At 33.4% G+C, this 19,864-nt stretch overlaps 1 protein-coding gene across 2 annotated transcripts in view; it reads left to right on the plus strand.

Moving 5' to 3' along the window:
* The window catches only part of LOC149068974 (protein scribble homolog), a 59,828-nt gene that overhangs the window by 2,625 nt on the left and 37,339 nt on the right, over positions 1 to 19,864 (plus strand). Inside the window, exons 2-19 of one of the 2 annotated variants that reach the window (XM_089250801.1) lie at positions 4,459 to 4,576; positions 4,776 to 4,854; positions 6,261 to 6,350; positions 6,496 to 6,616; positions 7,224 to 7,298; positions 7,683 to 7,856; positions 8,024 to 8,313; positions 8,407 to 8,473; positions 9,660 to 9,765; positions 10,541 to 10,659; positions 11,316 to 11,429; positions 12,252 to 12,348; positions 13,826 to 14,004; positions 14,603 to 14,749; positions 15,014 to 15,140; positions 15,251 to 15,381; positions 17,334 to 17,411; positions 19,011 to 19,106. In XM_089250801.1, coding sequence (XP_089106927.1) covers positions 4,459 to 4,576; positions 4,776 to 4,854; positions 6,261 to 6,350; positions 6,496 to 6,616; positions 7,224 to 7,298; positions 7,683 to 7,856; positions 8,024 to 8,313; positions 8,407 to 8,473; positions 9,660 to 9,765; positions 10,541 to 10,659; positions 11,316 to 11,429; positions 12,252 to 12,348; positions 13,826 to 14,004; positions 14,603 to 14,749; positions 15,014 to 15,140; positions 15,251 to 15,381; positions 17,334 to 17,411; positions 19,011 to 19,106 — 2,208 coding nt within the window. The remainder of the gene's footprint in view (positions 1 to 4,458; positions 4,577 to 4,775; positions 4,855 to 6,260; positions 6,351 to 6,495; positions 6,617 to 7,223; positions 7,299 to 7,682; positions 7,857 to 8,023; positions 8,314 to 8,406; positions 8,474 to 9,659; positions 9,766 to 10,540; positions 10,660 to 11,315; positions 11,430 to 12,251; positions 12,349 to 13,825; positions 14,005 to 14,602; positions 14,750 to 15,013; positions 15,141 to 15,250; positions 15,382 to 17,333; positions 17,412 to 19,010; positions 19,107 to 19,864) is intronic. The other variant, XM_089250800.1, reaches the window with a different exon arrangement.

A 19,864-nucleotide genomic window follows, 5' to 3' on the forward strand; every position in this document is an offset into this window, starting at 1 on the left:
GCTGCACAAAATTTTCGGGGTTTCATGTGTTTGGCACATCTAGTGACATAGGAAGGTGTCTATAACCCTTTCAGACCCTGGCGTCACAAATGTGTGTGTGGGGTTGCTTTTTTCTCACTGTAGATTTTTTTCTTTTCACCTCGGAGTTGAAGGATTGTGTAAGTTTCGAGTTAGAATCCTGGTGAATATTATATTTTGGGGGGTTTCATCAGAGGGCAGTGCTTAAAGTTGAACTTTCAAAGAGTTTTTAAGACAGCTTCCAGGTGAAAATGCCTCGTATTCACAGTTTTTTCCTTTATTGGAAAACTTTCCTTTGGCAACACTCAGCAACGGTCATTCACATGCTTTGCTTACAGAATTTCAGTTGTGCATGTTTAGGATGGCTCATTTTTCTAGTGCTACTGGTAATGCTTCGAAAAGGCAAAAAAAAAAGTGAAAACCTTACAAGAAAAATTGATGTATTGACTATGCTTGGGTTGGTAAGATACGGAGTTAAAGATGGGAAGAGTTCAGGGTACATGGGTTCAAACCCACCCATCTCCAAATCCACTTTTTGCCGCTGTGGTGGTCGAGTGGTTATAGTGACGGACTCGCGATGCGAGGATCCGGATTCGAACCCCACAGTGGCGGTCGGCTGAAGTTGGTTTTCTGTGGTTCCCAACTTCAAGGCGCAAATGCGAGCCGATCTCCCCGTTAAAAAGTCTCGCCACAGAGAGCAACAGTCCTACAACGATAAATCATTCAATCATAACACTTCACTCATAGTTAGAAAAACTGATGGCAGATGGCAGCACTACACATAACAAGCATTACACGGAAACAAAAAAAACTTTACGTCAGGTTGCACTACACGTACACGCACATTCCCGCATGTACCGATTCATTGGGGGTTCCGGGGGGGGGGGGGAAATGGCTCGGGGATCTATGAGGGTCTTAAGTCAGCCACCTCGTTGGGCAATTTGCCTGTTGTGGCATTGTACTTGTACTTGTACTTGAAAGTAAGTCAATTGCTGCTGTGGCCTGCCTATGGAATCAATTAATCTACGGTAAGATATATCCAAAAAAAGGAATCTGAAATTCAAGTAACCGTGGCTGTAGCTGCACCTTTGGCAGCGAAAACATTGAATCGCCTACGGGATCCATGTGTTTCTCTAACAGAAAATTCGGGTTTTTTTGTGGGTACAAGATTGCTACAAAAAAATTATTCCAATTGATTGTAATATTATAACGAAAAAGGCGAAAAAATTTCACTGTTCTGTAAAGGAAGGATTGGGTGAAACATCAATTTCATCAGAATTTTATACATGTAAAGGGTGGTTTCATAGATAGAACCGCTCACAACCTCGGACTGAATGTGAAGCAACTTAATCCGTTTCGTCAAAAGAGGCAAGGTTGTGTCTGTAAAAGTTGGCAAAGATTTATAGCAGTGCTGCCCCAGTCCCGTGCTTGCAAATATCAAATCACTCACGTCATTCTCCCCATGAAGAGAAAAGAATTGCATGTGTGTGCGCCCAGTGGCATATAAGGGCTGAAGCCAGCAGCCTGGGATTTCAAAAGAAGTGTGGAAAAGACTTAGGGGACAAGTAAGAAGAAGAAGTCGACATGTTGTAGTGGGAGAGATTTGAGAATGGTCTAAATACTTTATGATATGAAGAAATGGCAAACAGAAATCACAATGTTCTTTCAGAAAACATCACCAACAATTGCGCCACCTTCTTTTACAGTCCCTTCTACCGCTGTGTCACCCTGCGCTTTCTCATGATGTTCAATAAACAAGATATGTAAAAAAAAATCTATGGTTTCGGTTATTCGTGGTCACCCCCCGGAACGTAGCCCCCGCGAATACGGGGGGCTGACTGTACTTAAAATTTTGGTAAAAAATAGTATTTGGAGATAAAATGTTCCATCATTCTTGGCTGAAAAAAGTGAATAATTTTTCTTTAGAAAATTTTTTTTAAATTTGAAATTTTTAAAATGAAAAGCTTTGGGGACATTTGTTTTTAATATACTTTTTGAGTATCAGAAATGCAAAAAAACAGTAGAAAATTCCAAAAAATGAACGCTTGAGTCTGAAAGAGTTAAGTAGACACAAAAAAAAATTCTGAACCATTTTTCTCTGGATAAAAAAAATTGTAGGGGTGCAAGAGATGCGGCAAAATGGTTCTCTTGCTACGGGGTGCGGCAATCCTTGTTTGTGGTTTGCCTTTGCAGAGGTACTGCTAATGCACTGTAGTGTATTAAATGCCCGGAATTCAGGGAAAAAAAACATGAAAATTTTGTTCATGGGACGTGTTCTTTCTGAAAAAGATGGGGGGGGGGGGTAAAGTTAAATTTTTCCCCACTTCCTACCATCTACCACAATCGGAGGTGAGTCCAATTCTTGAGGTCATTGAGAAAAAACGGAATTAAAAACTCCAGCTAAAATACCCAGTTTTGTCATCTAGCCACTATGTGGTCATGTGGTTATCATCAGTGATTGCAATTTCACATAGCGAAAATCTGGATTTGGCGAACAGGGGCAGCTCTGGGAAAAAATCTCTACCCATGTGGAACCTATTTTTGGCACTACTAACCACGTTTTTTTTTTGGTCGCCAAAGTTTTTTCACCCATTCAACTCCATTTGACACCTCTTCTAGAGCGGTGCCCAATATGGCCGCACGATCTTCCCCTGCATTGGTGGAGGAGGGGCATTGCAGCAATAGTCAAAGAAAGGACTTTTTTACTAGGAGCATGCTCATTTGACATAACTTCTGTGAGATACCTATTATATATAAATGTCCTACCTTTCCAAAATATGTTGTTGGAGAGAATGAAATGTTTGTACCCTCTCTTCTTGTTTTTCGCACTCCCTCTTGTGCATTGCTGGGATGGTACATTACTCCCTCATGTATTGCTGAGATGTTGCTTTACATTGTATCACCAACAGAACTATCAGTTATGTGTGTGATGAATAGGTTGCACTACGATGCAAAGAATTACAAGAAGTGGAATCAGTTCAGTGGATAGATAGATATCTATGCAGCAGACATGTTCAAGGGCAGGAAAAATTTGAAAAAAATTGTCATTGAGATGCCGAACTTCTGAAAGAGACTCACAATTCGTATAGAAAATATTGTAATAGGCTTCAGGCTGAAAAACAGCAGAAAATAAAAAATACATTTTTAATCTATTAACATGCTATTATGTTGAGAAATTGTTTAAGTAAATAAGGTAAGTGTGTGTGTTAAGTAAATTAAAGTAAGGTTAAGTAAATAAAAATATTACAATATTTTTCTCTTTCTTTTTGCATTTTGCTTCTAAATTAAATCATTTCTTTTAATTCTGTGAGAATAACTTTTTTCATGGAAACCTTTATTTTATTCTGTACACACTTTTTTTTTGCTATATCAGGATGAATAAGATTTTGGTGTTCCAGCAGCAGAAATTCTTGCTGCCTAGGTTTTCAGTATGCATAGTGCTTAATTTGAAGAGAGAGTAATAATTTTATTCGTCATTTCAGTAACGTATGTTTTAGTAGTGACATAAGATACTTCAGAAATAATTTAAATTGACTTTAATTTGTGTGGAAGAAATTTATTTAGAATTATTTGTTGCAATCATTTTTGGCAAAACTTTTGGCATTTCACGGAAAAATTACTCCTTACATTGCAGATATAGTTAGTTTTTAGTTCTGCTCCATTTTCAAATACAAATACAACACCACAACAGGCAAATTGCCCAACGAGGTGGCTGACTTAAGAACATCATGGATCCCCGAGCCTTTTTTTTTTTTGGAGGCCCTACCTACTACTACTACACCACACATGCACCCCGCCCCACACACACCCTACGCGGAACCCCCAACGAATCGGTACATGCGGGAATGTGCGTGTACGTATAGTGAAACCTGACGTGAAGTTTTTGTTTCTCTGTAATGCTTGTTATGTGTAGTGCTGCCATCTGCCACCAGTTTTTCTAACTGAAAAAAAATGGATAAGCTTCGCGAGCTGGATTCGAACATTGGTCTTCAAGTTCGCAGTCCGATGCACTATCACCTACATTAATTCAACAATGGAAAATGAAAGTTTGCTGTTCCAAAATAGATGAGGGGCGCTTGCACCCCTGAAATGGGCTAGTGGCTGCTATTTTTTTGCCGAGCCTTGATTTAGGTCCTACATTGATGCTTGCGCATTCTTAAAGTGTGGGAAATAAAAATATAAAAACTCTGGAAATTTTCATTCAGCCTGTATCATACATTTGACATTGTTAACTTTGATTTGTGATTATAAGGGGCTTGCCATAAGTAAACTGACTCAGATTTTGAGCATCGAGTAATCTGATAAAGAGTACCTTGAGATTAAAAAGCTTGCAGAAAATTTTTCATGTGTCTGATTTTCATTTCAAAATGGTGCATGAGTAGTGCTAATGTTTGCATCATTGTGAAATTATTTGTTTTTCCCTCCTGATTATACTTGCAGGGCTTATTTCGTTTGGTCAAACTGAGGAGGTTGAGTTTGAGTGATAATGAAATAGCCAAACTACCGCCTGAAGTCGCCAGTTTAGTTAATTTAGTAGAGCTGGATGTTAGCAGGAACGGTGAGTTTTCAATGAGTTGGATGCAATTTATACTTTGTAGTTGGTTAATGTTTAAAATTTTATTTCTTTTTTTTATTATAAAAATAAAGTTTTTAAAATGTTCTCAAAATCTTATAAAGCTTTGCTCATGAAATAATGATTGTTTTGTCAACATTTTTCTGCCATCATTAAAATTTTTGTAATTGTTTTTTTTTTTCAGATATTCCTGAAATACCAGAAAATGTTAAATTCCTGAAGTCATTACAGAGTTTTGATCTCAGCAGTAACCCTTTAACAAAGTAAGTTATCTTTGGTCCTTCCTCTCCCCTCTCTGCATGAATTTGTGTGTATGAGTGAACAATACTTTGTTTCATTTGTGGTACACATTTGCATTTCATATATTGCGAAGTAAAAAAAAAATTGAAATGACGATTTAAATGTCACTCACGGTTTATTATTTAACCTATGTTGAGTTGATACATTTTCCATTAGACAAGTGTTTCCTCAAAGTGTGCATCGTGGCTGTTAAAGGCATCATCAACTATGTCACAGGTGTCGCAGCAATCTGGAGATAGGGATTTGTGTGCCTATTTATGCTTGAAAGTGGTTCTTTTATAAGTGAAAATATCTACTAAACTATTCTGGGGGAGTCGCAGTTGAACAATGGATTGGGCAAAAGAGTCGCAAGCGACAAAAGTTTGAGAATCACTTTATTAAACCTATAACATATTTAACCATGCTTCTGGGTGCGGGTTTTTAACTAGAACTTATTTTTTAGGGACAATAAAATAGACCTCTGGTACAATAGTGTTGTGGTTTATTTTGAAAATTAATTTTGAAACACCATACTCTTAACACTTTGAAATCCAAAAGTTTTTTATAAACGTTCTGGAATGACCAAGTCATTTTCAGCAAATTTATCAATGTAGAGGTAATTACTTTAAGGTAAAGGTAATAATTTGCCTTTTTAAGGTATGAAACAGGTTACAACAAACTAAAAGATTAACGAGAACTCTTTGTTATGTATATTGATCATATTTAATTGATAAATTAATTTTGTAATTATGTAAATTGTGATATTTTTTTTAACAATCTCCTTGATGAAGGCCAGGTTTTCTTTCACAAGTTTCACAATAATATGTCGTAGCTTGTTTGCCGTTACACTGATTTACATTACCAGACCTTTTATTATTATTAAAAACAACTGAAGTCACAAATGTGGGGTCCACCTTTACATAGGACTTGCTGATAAAAACTAACGGCGAGTCTACTTCCACATATAGGACAGCAAAGGCGTAGGTCTGAACAATTTGATTATATTTTAGATCTTCAAGTAGAATATTTCTCTCATTATTTCTATTATATAAAGGAAAATTATTCAGATTTTTTCCCCCTCTATTATTTCGCAAATGGCAGTAGCCACAACCATGATGAATTGCTTACCCATTGTCTCTACTATAGCTTTTGTTATGATTGTAAATGTTTACTACTAAGCTCTTTATTTTTAAGCCTTCATACATGCGACAACGCAACACTTGAACATGGTTATTTTTTTACATATGTGACTTGTGTTTGTTTTTAACACTTATCAGATCATTTTCATTTAAAATTTTTATATTCTCTGTGCACATGTGTAATATTTCAGGAAATATTGATTAATTGAGTGATTTTTAGAAATGTCATAAATTATTTTTTTATCATTCAGGTTGCCTTCTGGATTTGTACAGTTGAGAAGTTTAGCAGTCCTTGGTCTCAATGATGTAGTACTTTCACAGTTGCCAAATGAATTTGGAAAGTGAGTTTTCAAAACTGTTGAAAATATAGTATACCTTAAGCCAAGAAGTTTTCCAGAAGAGTGAACTTAGTTCTGACCTGAAATGCTATTTATATCTTTTTTTATTTCACTAAATTATATTAAAAAAATGTTTTTGTCATTATAGCCTTCAAAATTTGCAGTCATTGGAACTGAGAGAAAATTTGCTCCGTACTTTGCCGCCGTCTTTTGCAATGCTCACGAAACTCGAGCGACTTGACTTGGGAAGCAATGAAATTTCTGAACTGGTAAAGTCCGAAAATTCATTTTCTGTGATTTATGATAATGTTATTTTTACAGTTTTGTATGATCTAAATTTTCTGTCATATATATTTTTATAAAATCATATTCAAAATATTATTTACTTATAATAAATGGATCTTGTCTGTGTTTTTATTTTATCAAATTAACTGTTAAAGTACCAATTATAATAATGATTTTTGAATCAAAGTCTAATGTATGCACTTTGTGTGATTTACTCTAACGCAGCTACATAAAAGCCTGATTACTAGCAAGCCTCCAAATATAGCAAACCAAATTTTCGGTCCTTGAAATTCATTGTAACAGAATTTGGCAGTGTATAATAAAATTTTGAGTAAAACTTCTTACTCACAGAAATGTGTTGAAATTATGATAATCTGTCATTTGCAATCTTAGGCAATTTTGTAAAGGGATAAAATTTTAACATCATAAATATAGCAATTTAATTTGGTTCATTTGAAATTAGTAAATATATTATTTTAAAGTCTTAATTAACATAATTACATCCATGATGTCCTGATATTGATTCAGTAACAAGTTTTAGTTACATGTATATATAATATGTTTTAATACTTTTCTGGTGTCATTTTCTAGCCACCTTTGATTGGCCAACTTGTGAGTCTTCAAGAATTATGGCTTGACTGCAATGACCTGTATAAACTGCCCGCGGTAAGTCAAAAAATGGTTTAAAACATTTAGGTTTTTATTTTGAAAATATTTAGGGTTTATTTTATTTTAACTACTAATCAATCTGGGAATTAGGAAAAAGTATTTATCATCATTAAGTCACTCTAAAACACAGATGCACTACCGTCATCTTGCACAAAAGTTTTTTTTCTTTTAAAGTATCATTGCACACAACTTGACGAAGCTTGTGGCGAATGTGGGGTTGTCATTTTGCATAATTGGTTTGCAAACTGAAAAAGTTGTGTATCCCTTAATACATAGGTTTATATTTTGTGTTCCTTTCAGTATTTGACAAATAGATCTTAGAGCAAATGATGGTGGGAAAAATACCGGTCATCAAATTTCTAACAAAGTTTGTTTTTGCAGGAAATTGGATTTTTGAAAAAGCTGACATGCCTGGATGTTAGTGAAAATCGATTAGAATCCATTCCAGATGAAATTGGAGGCCTGGAGAGTTTGACAGACCTTCACTTGTCACAGAACTGTCTTGAAACACTTCCTGATGGGATTGGGAAACTTTCTCGGCTTACAATATTCAAGGTTTAAATTTATTACCATTATTTGTGATTCATTGAGTCCTTTTTTTTATCAGATCTTTTGTAATATATTTTTTTTGTACATAAGTGTTCTGTAAAGAAAATATTTTTTCAAACTGGTCATTGTAAATATATTTTTTCCCTTGTGTAATCTTTTGGTTTGTGTTGTAGGTTGATCAAAATCGCTTGCTATCTCTGACACCAGAAATTGGGAATTGTGAATCGCTACAAGAGCTTATACTTACAGAGAACTTATTATCGGAATTGCCTTTATCTCTTGGAAAACTTGTGAATCTTACAAACTTGAATGTGGATCGAAATCGTTTATCTGAGTTACCACCTCAGATAGGGAACCTGACTCGGCTGGGTGTGTTATCTCTGAGAGAAAACAGACTAAACTTTCTTCCTGACGAGACAGGAAAACTTAAGGAACTTCATGTACTGGATGTCTCAGGAAATAGGTATGGCAAACACAAATTTGAATACAATCTATTGAATTTCATATTGTGTCAAGCTTTCGTGTTTGAGTTATTTTTACTCTGCTTCTTTTATAGGCTGCAATATCTTCCAATCACAATAACTGCATTAAACTTGAAGGCATTGTGGTTGGCTGAGAATCAGGTATTTTGACACTCTTCATTTGTTTATTTCTCTTGTTAAAGTAATAAATTAATATTGTCTTTTGTCTTATTGATGATGCTTACTCAATTAGTTATGTTATCTTATTACATTACTTATTTAGGACAGTTCTAGCAAATAAATTTTAAGATGTGATTAAAACTAGTCAACTGTTAGTGCTTATTACACATTATTTATTTATGTGATTTAAAAATTTCATTTCAAATTACATTTGAATTGATATATTCTTAATTATACAAAATATGACAAAAAAAAAAAGACAATATGCAAGTAGCAAAATCACCAAATCCGATAGAACATATAGCAGAAAACTAGACAGAATTTAACAAGCACACTGTAGTACATCATTGTAGTTCATTATCTTATCAGTTCATCTTTGCAAAAGCCTGCATCCTCAAAACATAATACTTAAACATAAAAATTCTGCCACTTAGTTTTAGACATGCCAAAGATATATGACAGCATTTCTCAAACACATAGCGCACACCCCCAAAGCAGAATGTGCCAAAATCTGCGACGTACGTCGCAATTAGCGATTATTACTGCAGAACAATTTAGAAGAAAGGGTGCAAAAAACCACTATTACATGTATGTGGATTTTTACCGCAAAACATTTCCACTCAGGAGGGCTCGTCACAAAACAGTGCTAAACATTCTGCTTTGGGGCGCACACACCTCAAACACTATGAATATGCCAGAGAGGTGCATATAAACTCTTCCTGGCATTCACCAATTTGTTTTAAATTCTTCAGAGGAAGGTATTTTTACGAAGTTATTAGGTTTAATAATAGCATAGTACTCAGCAGTACCAAGTAATAGCATTGTCATTGACCAATAAGATGGAGGGTCATTATTATGATGAGGATCAACTTTAGACTCAAACTTTGGATAGTTTGAAATAATTTGTTTTTCACATGTATATTTTAAATTTTGAATTTTCTGTGTCTTCTTACTTGGTGTATCTAAAGAATATTGTAGTTTATATACTGTAAATGATGTTATTCTGAAATAATAATGACTGCTATAAGTTCTGAAAGGTTTTATGCCTATTATATTTTGATTATTAAAAAACCGATTATATGCACATATGTTATAGATATTGATGTTCAATATTATGACTCAAATTGTTTTCTTTCAGTATAGATAAGTACTCTTATTGTTTTTTTAGTCACAGCCTATGCTGAAATTCCAGACAGATATTAATGAAAGGACGGGTGCTAAAGTTCTGACATGTTTTCTTTTGCCACAACAAGAATACCATCCAGAGAGCATGGGTAATTCATATTCACGATTTTATTGTGTTTCAAAAAAATTCTAAAGTATGATTATATGTATGTAGACTGGTGGTTTTCAGAAGGTGTTCTGCAAAACCCTGAGGGTCTTCACATTAATATCTGCTATGAATTAGCCCAAGGGGTGCTTGGTTTCCCCTGTTTGAACAAGCAGTCATCAGGCAGACTTACAACATACTCATATGACTTGAAAATTCAAGCATTTACCATCTTCACTTCAAAGCATGGAAAACATGGCGGCACCAACTAGAACGTGCACAACTCAGACAACAAAAATATGTTGGGGCAAACATACCCTCAGAACACTCTCCAACATGTACCTATTCATTAGAAATTCTGCAGAGGAATGTGTACAGGGTGCATGTTTAGTCAAGTAGTAGTAGTCATTATACAGATGTCAATTGAAAGGTAATTATATAGACGACTACCAAAAGAAAAATTAACCTTTTTCCCTTTTTAAAAACAAAATGAGAATGTTTGTCTAGGAAATATAGTGTGCAGTTTGTCAGCAAACAAATATGAACATTTAGCTGACATTTTCTTTTAAACATTGAAAATTATTTTTAAATTGCTATCAACGTTAGTAGATCTCAATTTTGTCCAACTTTTAAACCCATTACTGTTGAAATATAGAGAAAACTCCCCCCCCCCCCCCCCCAATGATACAAGATTTATTGTTTTTATTTATTTGATAAATGATGTGTTCATCGTTCAGATCATTTTAAATTTAATTCTTTGTTTTGTATTTTTATTCTAGAAAATCTACTCCGTGATAGCATAGAACAAGATAGCAGATTGAGTTGGGAGCAAAAAGGTGAACGCACATCTTCTGTTAAATTTGTTGAGGAGCCTCAAGAAGATAAGGAAGATAAAGAGGTAAACGAATACTGAAAAATTCTGAATATAATGAGAAAATACTGATTATATGTATAATATTTTTTAAAATTCTGCAGATATGTAATTAATAGTATGTAGTACAATAGTTTGAAAATCTTAGCTTTTTCAATGTATTGCTTGTTTTGCTAAAATGAAGAAAAAAAATGTCCTCAAAATATTAAAAGGGTAACATTAGACTGTTAGCATACATCATGTTCTTTTCTTTCTTGGGTTGCATCAGATTCTGTAACTGATAGTGATAGGACTTTTTTTTCTTTAGTTGAAATTTAATGGTATATTTGTTTTTACAAATATATTGTATTATTTAATTTTTTTAATTTAATTTCATTTATAATTTTAATTTATAAATTTATATTAATTTTAATTTATAAATAATTTATATTAATTTTAATTTATAAATAATTTATATTAATTTTAATTTATAAATAATTTATATTAATTTTAATTTATAAATAATTTATATTAATTTTAATTTATAAATAATTTATATTAATTTTAATTTATAAATAATTTATATTAATTTTAATTTATTTAATTACTATACTGAAATGATTTTCAGTAATACTTTGGAAATATTGAAAACTTGTGTATCTACAATTTGAAAATTCTAATTTATTGATTTTTTTTTTGTATAGACTCAGTTTGTGAGGCATGATACTCCTCATCCCAGAGAATTGAAGGCACGACATAACAAATTATTAGTTAGTAAAGCGAAGAATATTGATGGACATGTTGTGGCTCATGAAGAGGTATTTTTTGAGTCTAATGTAAATAATTTTAAATGTTATTTTTTTATCCGCCTGGTGTTATCAGCACACCCAACTTTCAGTTAAGATGTTCAGAGTACAGGTGGTGCAAGTCCATAAAAATTATTTTAAAGATATTTAGCCTTAAAGTACTGTATATACTCGTGCATGAGCCAAGTTTTTTTTGTGGAAAAATTCGTTCTCCAAGTGGGGGGGGGGGGGGTGATCAGCTTATACTCGGGTCAATTTTTGATGAGAAAATATCAACCCCCCAATCTGTAGTCATTTTTGTAGCAGCGTTCGAGAAACCTGCATTATTGGTATAGGATATGTTCAAACCTCCACAGAAATAATAATGTCAGAGCCGAGGCAAAGAAATCGAAAACATCATTGGTTGGTGGTGGCTAACATTTGATTGTATAGCCTTTAGATGTGTGAGCATCAACAAGCCTCTCAAAGACCATTTGAGGAATTTGTGGATAGAATGGATGAGTTTCAATGATAAAGAATCTACAAAAAGTGGTGCGTTGAAGAAACCTGACCAGGGGTGTAGCCAAAAATTTCGTTGGGGGGGGGGGGAGAACCAAAGTGATAGAACAATAGATTTGGCCATCTTTTTCCCTTTTTTCGGTCATTTTCTCACATTTTGGGGGGGGGGAACCAGACCCCCAAGTTGTCTTCCTGTATTGTCTAAAAAAGCATTGAAATTGATACCACTTAGTTTTTTTGTTTTTTTTTGAAAAAATGTATTTGAGGACCTGTGGTAATTAATGGCTGAAATTAAAAAAAAGTATCAGTGCTTTCATAAAGCTTTCTTCTCTTTAGAAGGAGACTACTCCTGTTGACAGTTTTCGACCTCAGAGATCTAGTATAACTTCAGTCACTTCATCAAGTTCTGAGACCTCTGCAACGCAATTCAAAGGTAGGATTTGGAATTTATACTTAGCTTTTTGTGCATGCATTTGTATAAAGTATTAATTTCAAGTTGAATGAAAAATTTTACTCAGCAAATCTAAAAAAATAAAATTAAGAGGAAGAAAAAAAATGTAATTTTGTCCCATGATTCATAATTCTCAACACTGTGAATGACCATTTCCTTGGTGTATGCTGTAATGATATATTGTATAAAATATTTTTCAAACACTTTTCAAAATGCTTAAATATTTTGAGCTTGACTTTAATAAAATTTTTAATAGTAAGAAAATGTTTGTTTTTTGTAAATAGAATACATTAATGTTTTTTTTCCATTCTGTGCACAAAGCAAACCAAAAGTCAGTAGACTTTTTTTAAAAATTAATAAAATCTCTAAAATGACATATAAGTGCAGTAAAATCGTTATGAAATGGAATGTCTATATAGACTGAAATAATATTCTGTTTTAGAAATATTTTGGTTTTATAAAGTTGTAAATAAAAGCATCAGTCATTGAATAGACTATATTTTGATTCCGTTTAAGACAGGCTTCCGTCTCATACAGTATCCGTCTTAGGTTTCATTGTACATATTTGCGCCTAAATTCACATCATGGATCTTTTTGGGGGCAAAAAATATTTTAAAATTTTACTGATTTTAAAATACTTTAAAATTTTACTAGTGACGCTAGTTCTGTTATCCTATTTTTAGGTACAATTCTACATTCAAAACTGTCATAATGTTAAAACAGCTAGTTTCTGTTTTTATTGAGTTCAGGTAAATTCTAACCAGAAATACCTTATCAACCAAACTAGATTCCTAAAAATTCGTTAAAAGTCCTCAAACCTAAATAAATAAGAAAATTAGTTTTTTGGATGGACAACTGTGTTTTTAAAAGTAATTTCATCTACACGTCTTTGTTTTTTATAGTAAAGCCCTAGATGACAGAGGGCAATATTAGTAAAACACAAAACATGATAATTCTGGCAACACAAATACGTTAGGGCCACTCATGTTCTCAGAACCCACATTTTGACACATACCAATTCGTTATAAATTGCTTGTATGGTTAAGTAACAGTAAAATGCCCTGAATAAAAAAGTTTTCAAAACATTTTTTTCCTGTCAAAAGAATTGAAATTGGTGACATGAATTTTTGAGGGTAAATCACATACTTGCAGGGAAATTTTTATGAAATTTAAAAAAAAAGTCTTAGGTCATTCTGTACATGTGCAACACTTAATACATTAGTGTGAAGTTGTTGACTATATTGCAATGGAGTTACTTGAGCTCAGAAATTTTTTTAATGAAGAAATTGCACTTGTATTTTTGATTGAGGTGGTGGAAAATAAGCAAAAAATATGTAAATATATTAAAAAGGGGAGTATGATTTAAATATCAGTTTGCATTTTATGATTGAGTACATCCTGTTTTGTTGAATTTAGAATAATCAGCCTAACCACAATATATGAATTCTTTTCCACCCAGATGCTGTCCAGAGTCTGGCTGACATCCCTGATTCAGATGATTTGCAAGAAAACTCAAATTTTCCTGAAGAAGAGGCTCCTGTGCCCTCCAATGAAACTGATGCTAACCGTCCACTGTATCGAGCACAAACAAAGGAGGACCTGCTTGACGAAGATTCTGTTAAAGAAGCAGCAGAAAAGGTAAAATATTTGTTATGTTGTAGGCAACTAAGAAGAGTTTTGCTTATAACAGGGGGGGGGGGGGGTTGAGCAAATTTCTACGCCCTAATTTTTGTCTAGAAAAGCAATCTGACGAAAAAAAGATTGTAATACAGAAACATGTTACAAAATGCTCATGAAACAGACTCATTTAGTTCAAAATAGGCCTACTGTATTATTGGACGGCTCTCTCATGTTCTACTTATTGTTTTCATTACTAGACTCTTCTCAAAAACTTCATGAGATGGATGAATAAAGTAATTCAAGATATAGCTTTCATAAACAATAAACCTTCATAGTATTTGTTCCTGCTAAAGTTTCTCTCACTTATATGCTTATTGTTGAAATTTTCACAATCAAGATCTGATAATATTTACATATTTCCCTGACAGTTGAGCCTGTTTGATTTACAGTATGCGAGCAAGTTTTGTGCAATATTTCATTTCTACTTCAATTCAACATTGATGTTTTTTTAAAATTTAATATAAGAAATGATCAAAAATAGCAAAAGTTATCTTGTTTGTTGTAAGGATTTCAATCGTCAAAAAAAATAATAAATAAATCCCCATTTTGCATGTAGGAGGAAGAAAAACATGTTATTTTTGATGGAGAAGTTGATGATGATGAGCAACCTGAGCGGCATAATAAGCTCCACAGAAGAGATACACCGCATCATCTGAAAAATAAGCGAATTAACATTGTTGATTCTCAAAAGGACCAAGAAAAGGTAATTTTAAAGTTTCCTATTTTGAACTGCCAGTGTTTTGTTATAATGGATATCATTCATAAAGTTGTTATGTGAGGAAATAGGTTGGGAAATCTTTTTAAATACTTCATTAAAATAAATTCAGTCTATACCCGAACTAAGTAAAAGAATTACTTAGACTGAATCTTGATTCGAGAGAAACTACTTTAAAGTACAAAACTTTGTGATATAGAATCTAATCATTTATACGGGAATAGTATTACATTAAATTTTCTTTATGATAAGGTTCTTGCTATACTGGCTCAAGAAGCAAGAAAAGATGTATCAGATGATACAACCTCACAGCGATCAATGCCATCTTCACAAGTTTCTGTTGTTTCTGATGCTGACAAGACCGAAACTTTATCAGGAGGTATGTATGGTTTTTATGAATTTGTTTCAGAATATGTTATAATTATGTAAGGTGTTTTACTTCTTAAATTGCCAGTACTCATGAAAATGGTTGAATACCTTGCTTTATAGAGAACTCCAGGCCAACTAGCGTGGAACCTTCAGAGGTGCAACTGGAGTTCTTGGTGCAGAAAACAACAACTGGTCTTGGCCTTAGCATTGCTGGTGGCGTTGGATCAACTCCGTACAAAGGTGATGATGAGGTATGTTGAAATTAAACTTTTTAGAAGTTGTTTTGATTATCCATTTTTTTTTCTTTTTTTGATAAAATGTAAATCATCAAATTATCAAATTTTATTTCCCATGTGTATAATATTGAAATTTGGGATACATGAAATATATATAGGTGTACAGTGGGGTGAATATTTCAACTATAGTTTGTTTCAGGTTAACTTTGCAGTGAAGAGAAAGGTAGAGAGTGTATTCCTTCGCTGCAAAATAATCATTTATATAGAATATTTCAAATTTTTTTATGATTTCGAAAAAGATACTGAAAAAATACCGTTTTGAACAAATGTATATTCGTTTAAAATTTTTAAATTAGAAAAAATATTGGTTACCATTATTAAAAATCCATGGCGAGCTCAAGAACATTTTGGCACGATTTCCAAGAAATTTTCCCAGCCAATATCACTGTCGTGTTTTTTTTTTGGTTGCATAATTATATATATATATATTATATTGTCATTTTGTTGAATTTTCCAATAGATACAATTTTTCAGTCAGTTTTGCATGTAGTAGTTATAGGCCTACACACCCAAACGAATATTCAATCAGTTTTTTTTTTTCTCCTGAAAATAGCCTCCAGCAAATTCAGATATTCACTCATAGATTACAGGAAGTGTCCCTCTTTCATGACAGCGCCGATACCATTGTGAGAGGATCTCTTCATGGGTGTAGGCTACGGTTCCAGGCCCCCCTTTTTTTAAAATTATCTATTTCTTGCCGTGTTCGTAGGATAGGGTTGGTTTCTGAATTCCAATAGCCGATAGCGGAGGGTGTTGACATAAGTAATGTCTCTTTTGCACACACACCAATGCCATCTTCTCCCCCACAGCAGAGGCTGTTCCTCCAGATGCCCCTTTAGTGTCTCTCCAGATAAATATAAATAAGCAAGAGAGAGAGAGAGAGAGAGACTCACAATGGTTTAGGCTTGCAGTGTATTTTTTCCTTCTGTGACAGTTGTATCTTTCTTTTCACCAGAGATAGACACACTAAAACTTTCTCCGTTCTTTTTGGCAATAATGCATAAAGCATGTTATTGAAAAGAAGAGGAATTTTGGATTGCAGATGGCCTGATGGAACACATGTTGGAGCAACAACAATTAATAAGTAATAGAGAATCCGATAGTTCTACAACTTCAAGTGAGGATTCCATAGAATTGGAATCCGTAAAAAATGACTAAAACTGTAGTGATAACAAGTGACATCGACATATATGCGTTCGGGTGGGTAAGCGACGGAAATTTCAGCAAGAAAAGTGAGTAAAAGAATAGAGGCTTTCGTTGTCATAGCAATGAGTGATGCGGTTCCCGCGTAGCTTCCTCTTCACTGTAAAGTTAACCTGAAACGGACTATAGGTGACTCAATTTTGGATGTTTTTAAAAATCATTTTGAACACCAAATGAAGTGATAATCTCTTCATTATCCATTATTCAAACTCCCAAAAATAAGCTGCTCTGAGCAGTAGAGGCTGCTTGTAGAAGAGTTGCCAAATTGAAGCGCATTAAAACACATGCTGAGACCCTTCATTTTTTTCTAGTCACATAGAAATCACTTATTTTCAAGCTACTTAGTTGTAATATTCACCTCCTGATATCAAAGCTGAAATGATTGGGGATTATGCATTAACTGGGTTAATAACATTTGCAAACATAATACATATTCACTGTATAATTATCTTTTATAAATGTATGAATGTCTCTGATGTCAAATAAAATAGATATATTTTGGCTGCTTCTTCAATACATTCTATTTAATGTTAATGTGGTTAATTAATTTAATTTCATGAGTAAGTTATTAAAGGAAAAAGTGAAATGTAGTGATTTTTTTTCATAGTCCTAATTTTCTTTAAAAAGAAAAGACATTCAACTTTGATTTTGATATTCAGTGTTATGTAGCAGCAGTTCCTTGATGATATTTCTATTATCCCCAGGGAATATTTGTGTCCAAAGTTATATCTGGTGGTCCAGCAGAAAAAGCTGGTTTAAAAGTTGGTGATAAAATTGTTCAGGTAAAATTTTTACATTTTTTTTTGTCTACTCTTAATTATCTCTTCACAGTGTTATACAGGCAGAAGCACATGACACACATAAACACACGAGTTCACACTAAATAATTTTACTTACGAGCACAGTATAAGTTGAACTTTGCTTGAATCTATTTACACTTCTATTTACTATATTCTACATACGCATATACTTTCTTTGCTTTAAACTTCTAAATATTCGAAACCTTATGCTTCATTTTCAATTACTTTCTCTGCAGCCTCTCTTCGACTGACCTACTGCTCCGTTATCTCTATTTTCTCATTCTCAGTCTCTCTCTTCCCCCCCCCCCCCGGTACTCCATCAGCGATGCTCTCTGGCGATAACTCAGTCATTTTTCATTTTTCGCTTTTTCTAACATAATGTAGGTTCTTATCATTGCGGTTAAAGTAAAATAGAGAACTTTAACTTACCTAATTTTACCTAAAAAACCCCCACTTTTCTTGCATGTATGTTGAATTATTTTGATTAGTCTATCTACACCATGTTGGTGCTTTTACAATACAATGTGTTTGTTAATTATTTTTGGGGTTTCATTATTCTATAACTTTTGAATAAATAACAATGAAAAAAATGATTACAGAATCATTCATAAAGTAAATAACTCAAAAAAAATAGTATAAATAAAGTTAGTTTCCATATGACTGCCTTTCATATCATATAACACATCGAGACAAAATTTTTTTCCTTAAAAGAGTTTTCCAGCATTTGCGGTATTAACAGTCGGATCGCAATACTGCACTCCAGTTCAAGTGACGGCACGGGGCGCTTGTAAACAATGCTATTATCATACGCCATCATGAAAAAGTCAAGCTGAGTGATATGTGGGATTGGTCAACCTCATGTAACTTCCGTATTCACTTGAGAAATCTCTATTTTTAATTCTGATGTCATAATTTTCCCACAATGCAGTACATCACAACTGCAGTGATGTCAGATCTATCATACTGGTCATTGTAATAGAATGGTCCCTATTACGTAGGGTTATAACAAGCATAAACTGTAATAGCTTTTAAATTGATTGTTTTGAAACAAACACTGCATTTTAATGTGTATGAGGAGCCCCCCCCCCCCTGGTTTTTTTTTTACTTAAAATTTGGACAAAAAGTTTTCATGAAGGATATTTTTTATTCATCATAGAAACCATCAAATTCATCACTGTCATCTGGTACATCATAATTAGCTACTTCAACTAGTTCATTATCAGAATCGCTCTCATTGCAAATTGCAAGAAATTGATTAGTTTGTTAACATCTATGTTACTATCTATGTATAAGAGACCCCCTTTCTTTTTGGGACCCAATTTTTGCCAAAAAGGGGGGTGCCTTACACACGTTAAAATATGGTATGCAGTATGTTGCTGCATATCTGTATATGAACTTCTTTGCACCACAATACATATTAATTTTGTCTTTTAAATTTTTAAATTAAATTGTTATAAAAGTTTCTCGGGTCACAACTGTACACAAATATTCTGTATAATTGGTAAATATATAACAGCATAGTAACTTGCAGGAATAATGTGATACTTATGCATCAATGATTCATGAATGTGGTTGTTGCAGGTAAATGGAAAATGTTTGGAAGGTACAACTCATTATGATGCTGTTGATACTTTGAAGACGGCTGGAAATGACATGTCTGTGATTATCAGGAGAGAGGTAGTGTATTGGTTTTATTCCTTTTCTCTATGAATAAGATATAACAGTCCAAAATACAGTTGGGTGCATTTGTGTCATTCTATTCCCTCTAAATAACTTTTCACTGATTGGGAACTCACTGCTCAACTTTTTTACTTCTCTGGTCAGTCTAATGAGTTTCGATTTCCATGAGATCAAATTTGTATATTATTGTGAATGAAAAATGCACAAATACTGATAAAGTTTAAGGCAATTATTTTGATCTTTTCGATTTTTCACCAACTTCCAGGTATATGGCAAAATTACTGTTTCATCAAAACATTTTTGTTAGGGAAATTGAAAATCAGAATGGTAGTTTTTATTGAAGCTTGTATATTTCAGACATGTTATGAAAACATTTTATTTATTTATGCAATATTGTTGTCCCAAGGTCTGTACAAGAGGACGTGGTAGATTACACATATGCTTTGAAACATTCGACAAGAAATCAGAGATCGTGGGGGAGTTAGCGATAGTAGAGAAGAGCTTGTTCCATTCAACTATGGTATTGGGAAAGAAACTGAATTTAAAACAATCTGTAGAAGCAAAAATAGGTTTTAATTTTTTGGGGTGGTCAAGTTTATTGGAAATATAGGAAGGCTTAGTCAAAACACTAGACGTATCGAAATTTAAATGACCATGAATAATCTTGTAAAGCATGGCTAAGCGGAAGATAAGTCGGCGAGTGGGTGAAAATTAAGTTCGAGTTTAAGATCGTTTAAACATGTTTACAGTAATAA

Source organism: Pholcus phalangioides, unplaced genomic scaffold (assembly GCF_987345545.1).
Source record: "Pholcus phalangioides strain wild (caught in Gottingen) unplaced genomic scaffold, Ppha-v1.0 ptg000024l_1, whole genome shotgun sequence".
NCBI lineage: Eukaryota > Metazoa > Arthropoda > Arachnida > Araneae > Pholcidae > Pholcus > Pholcus phalangioides.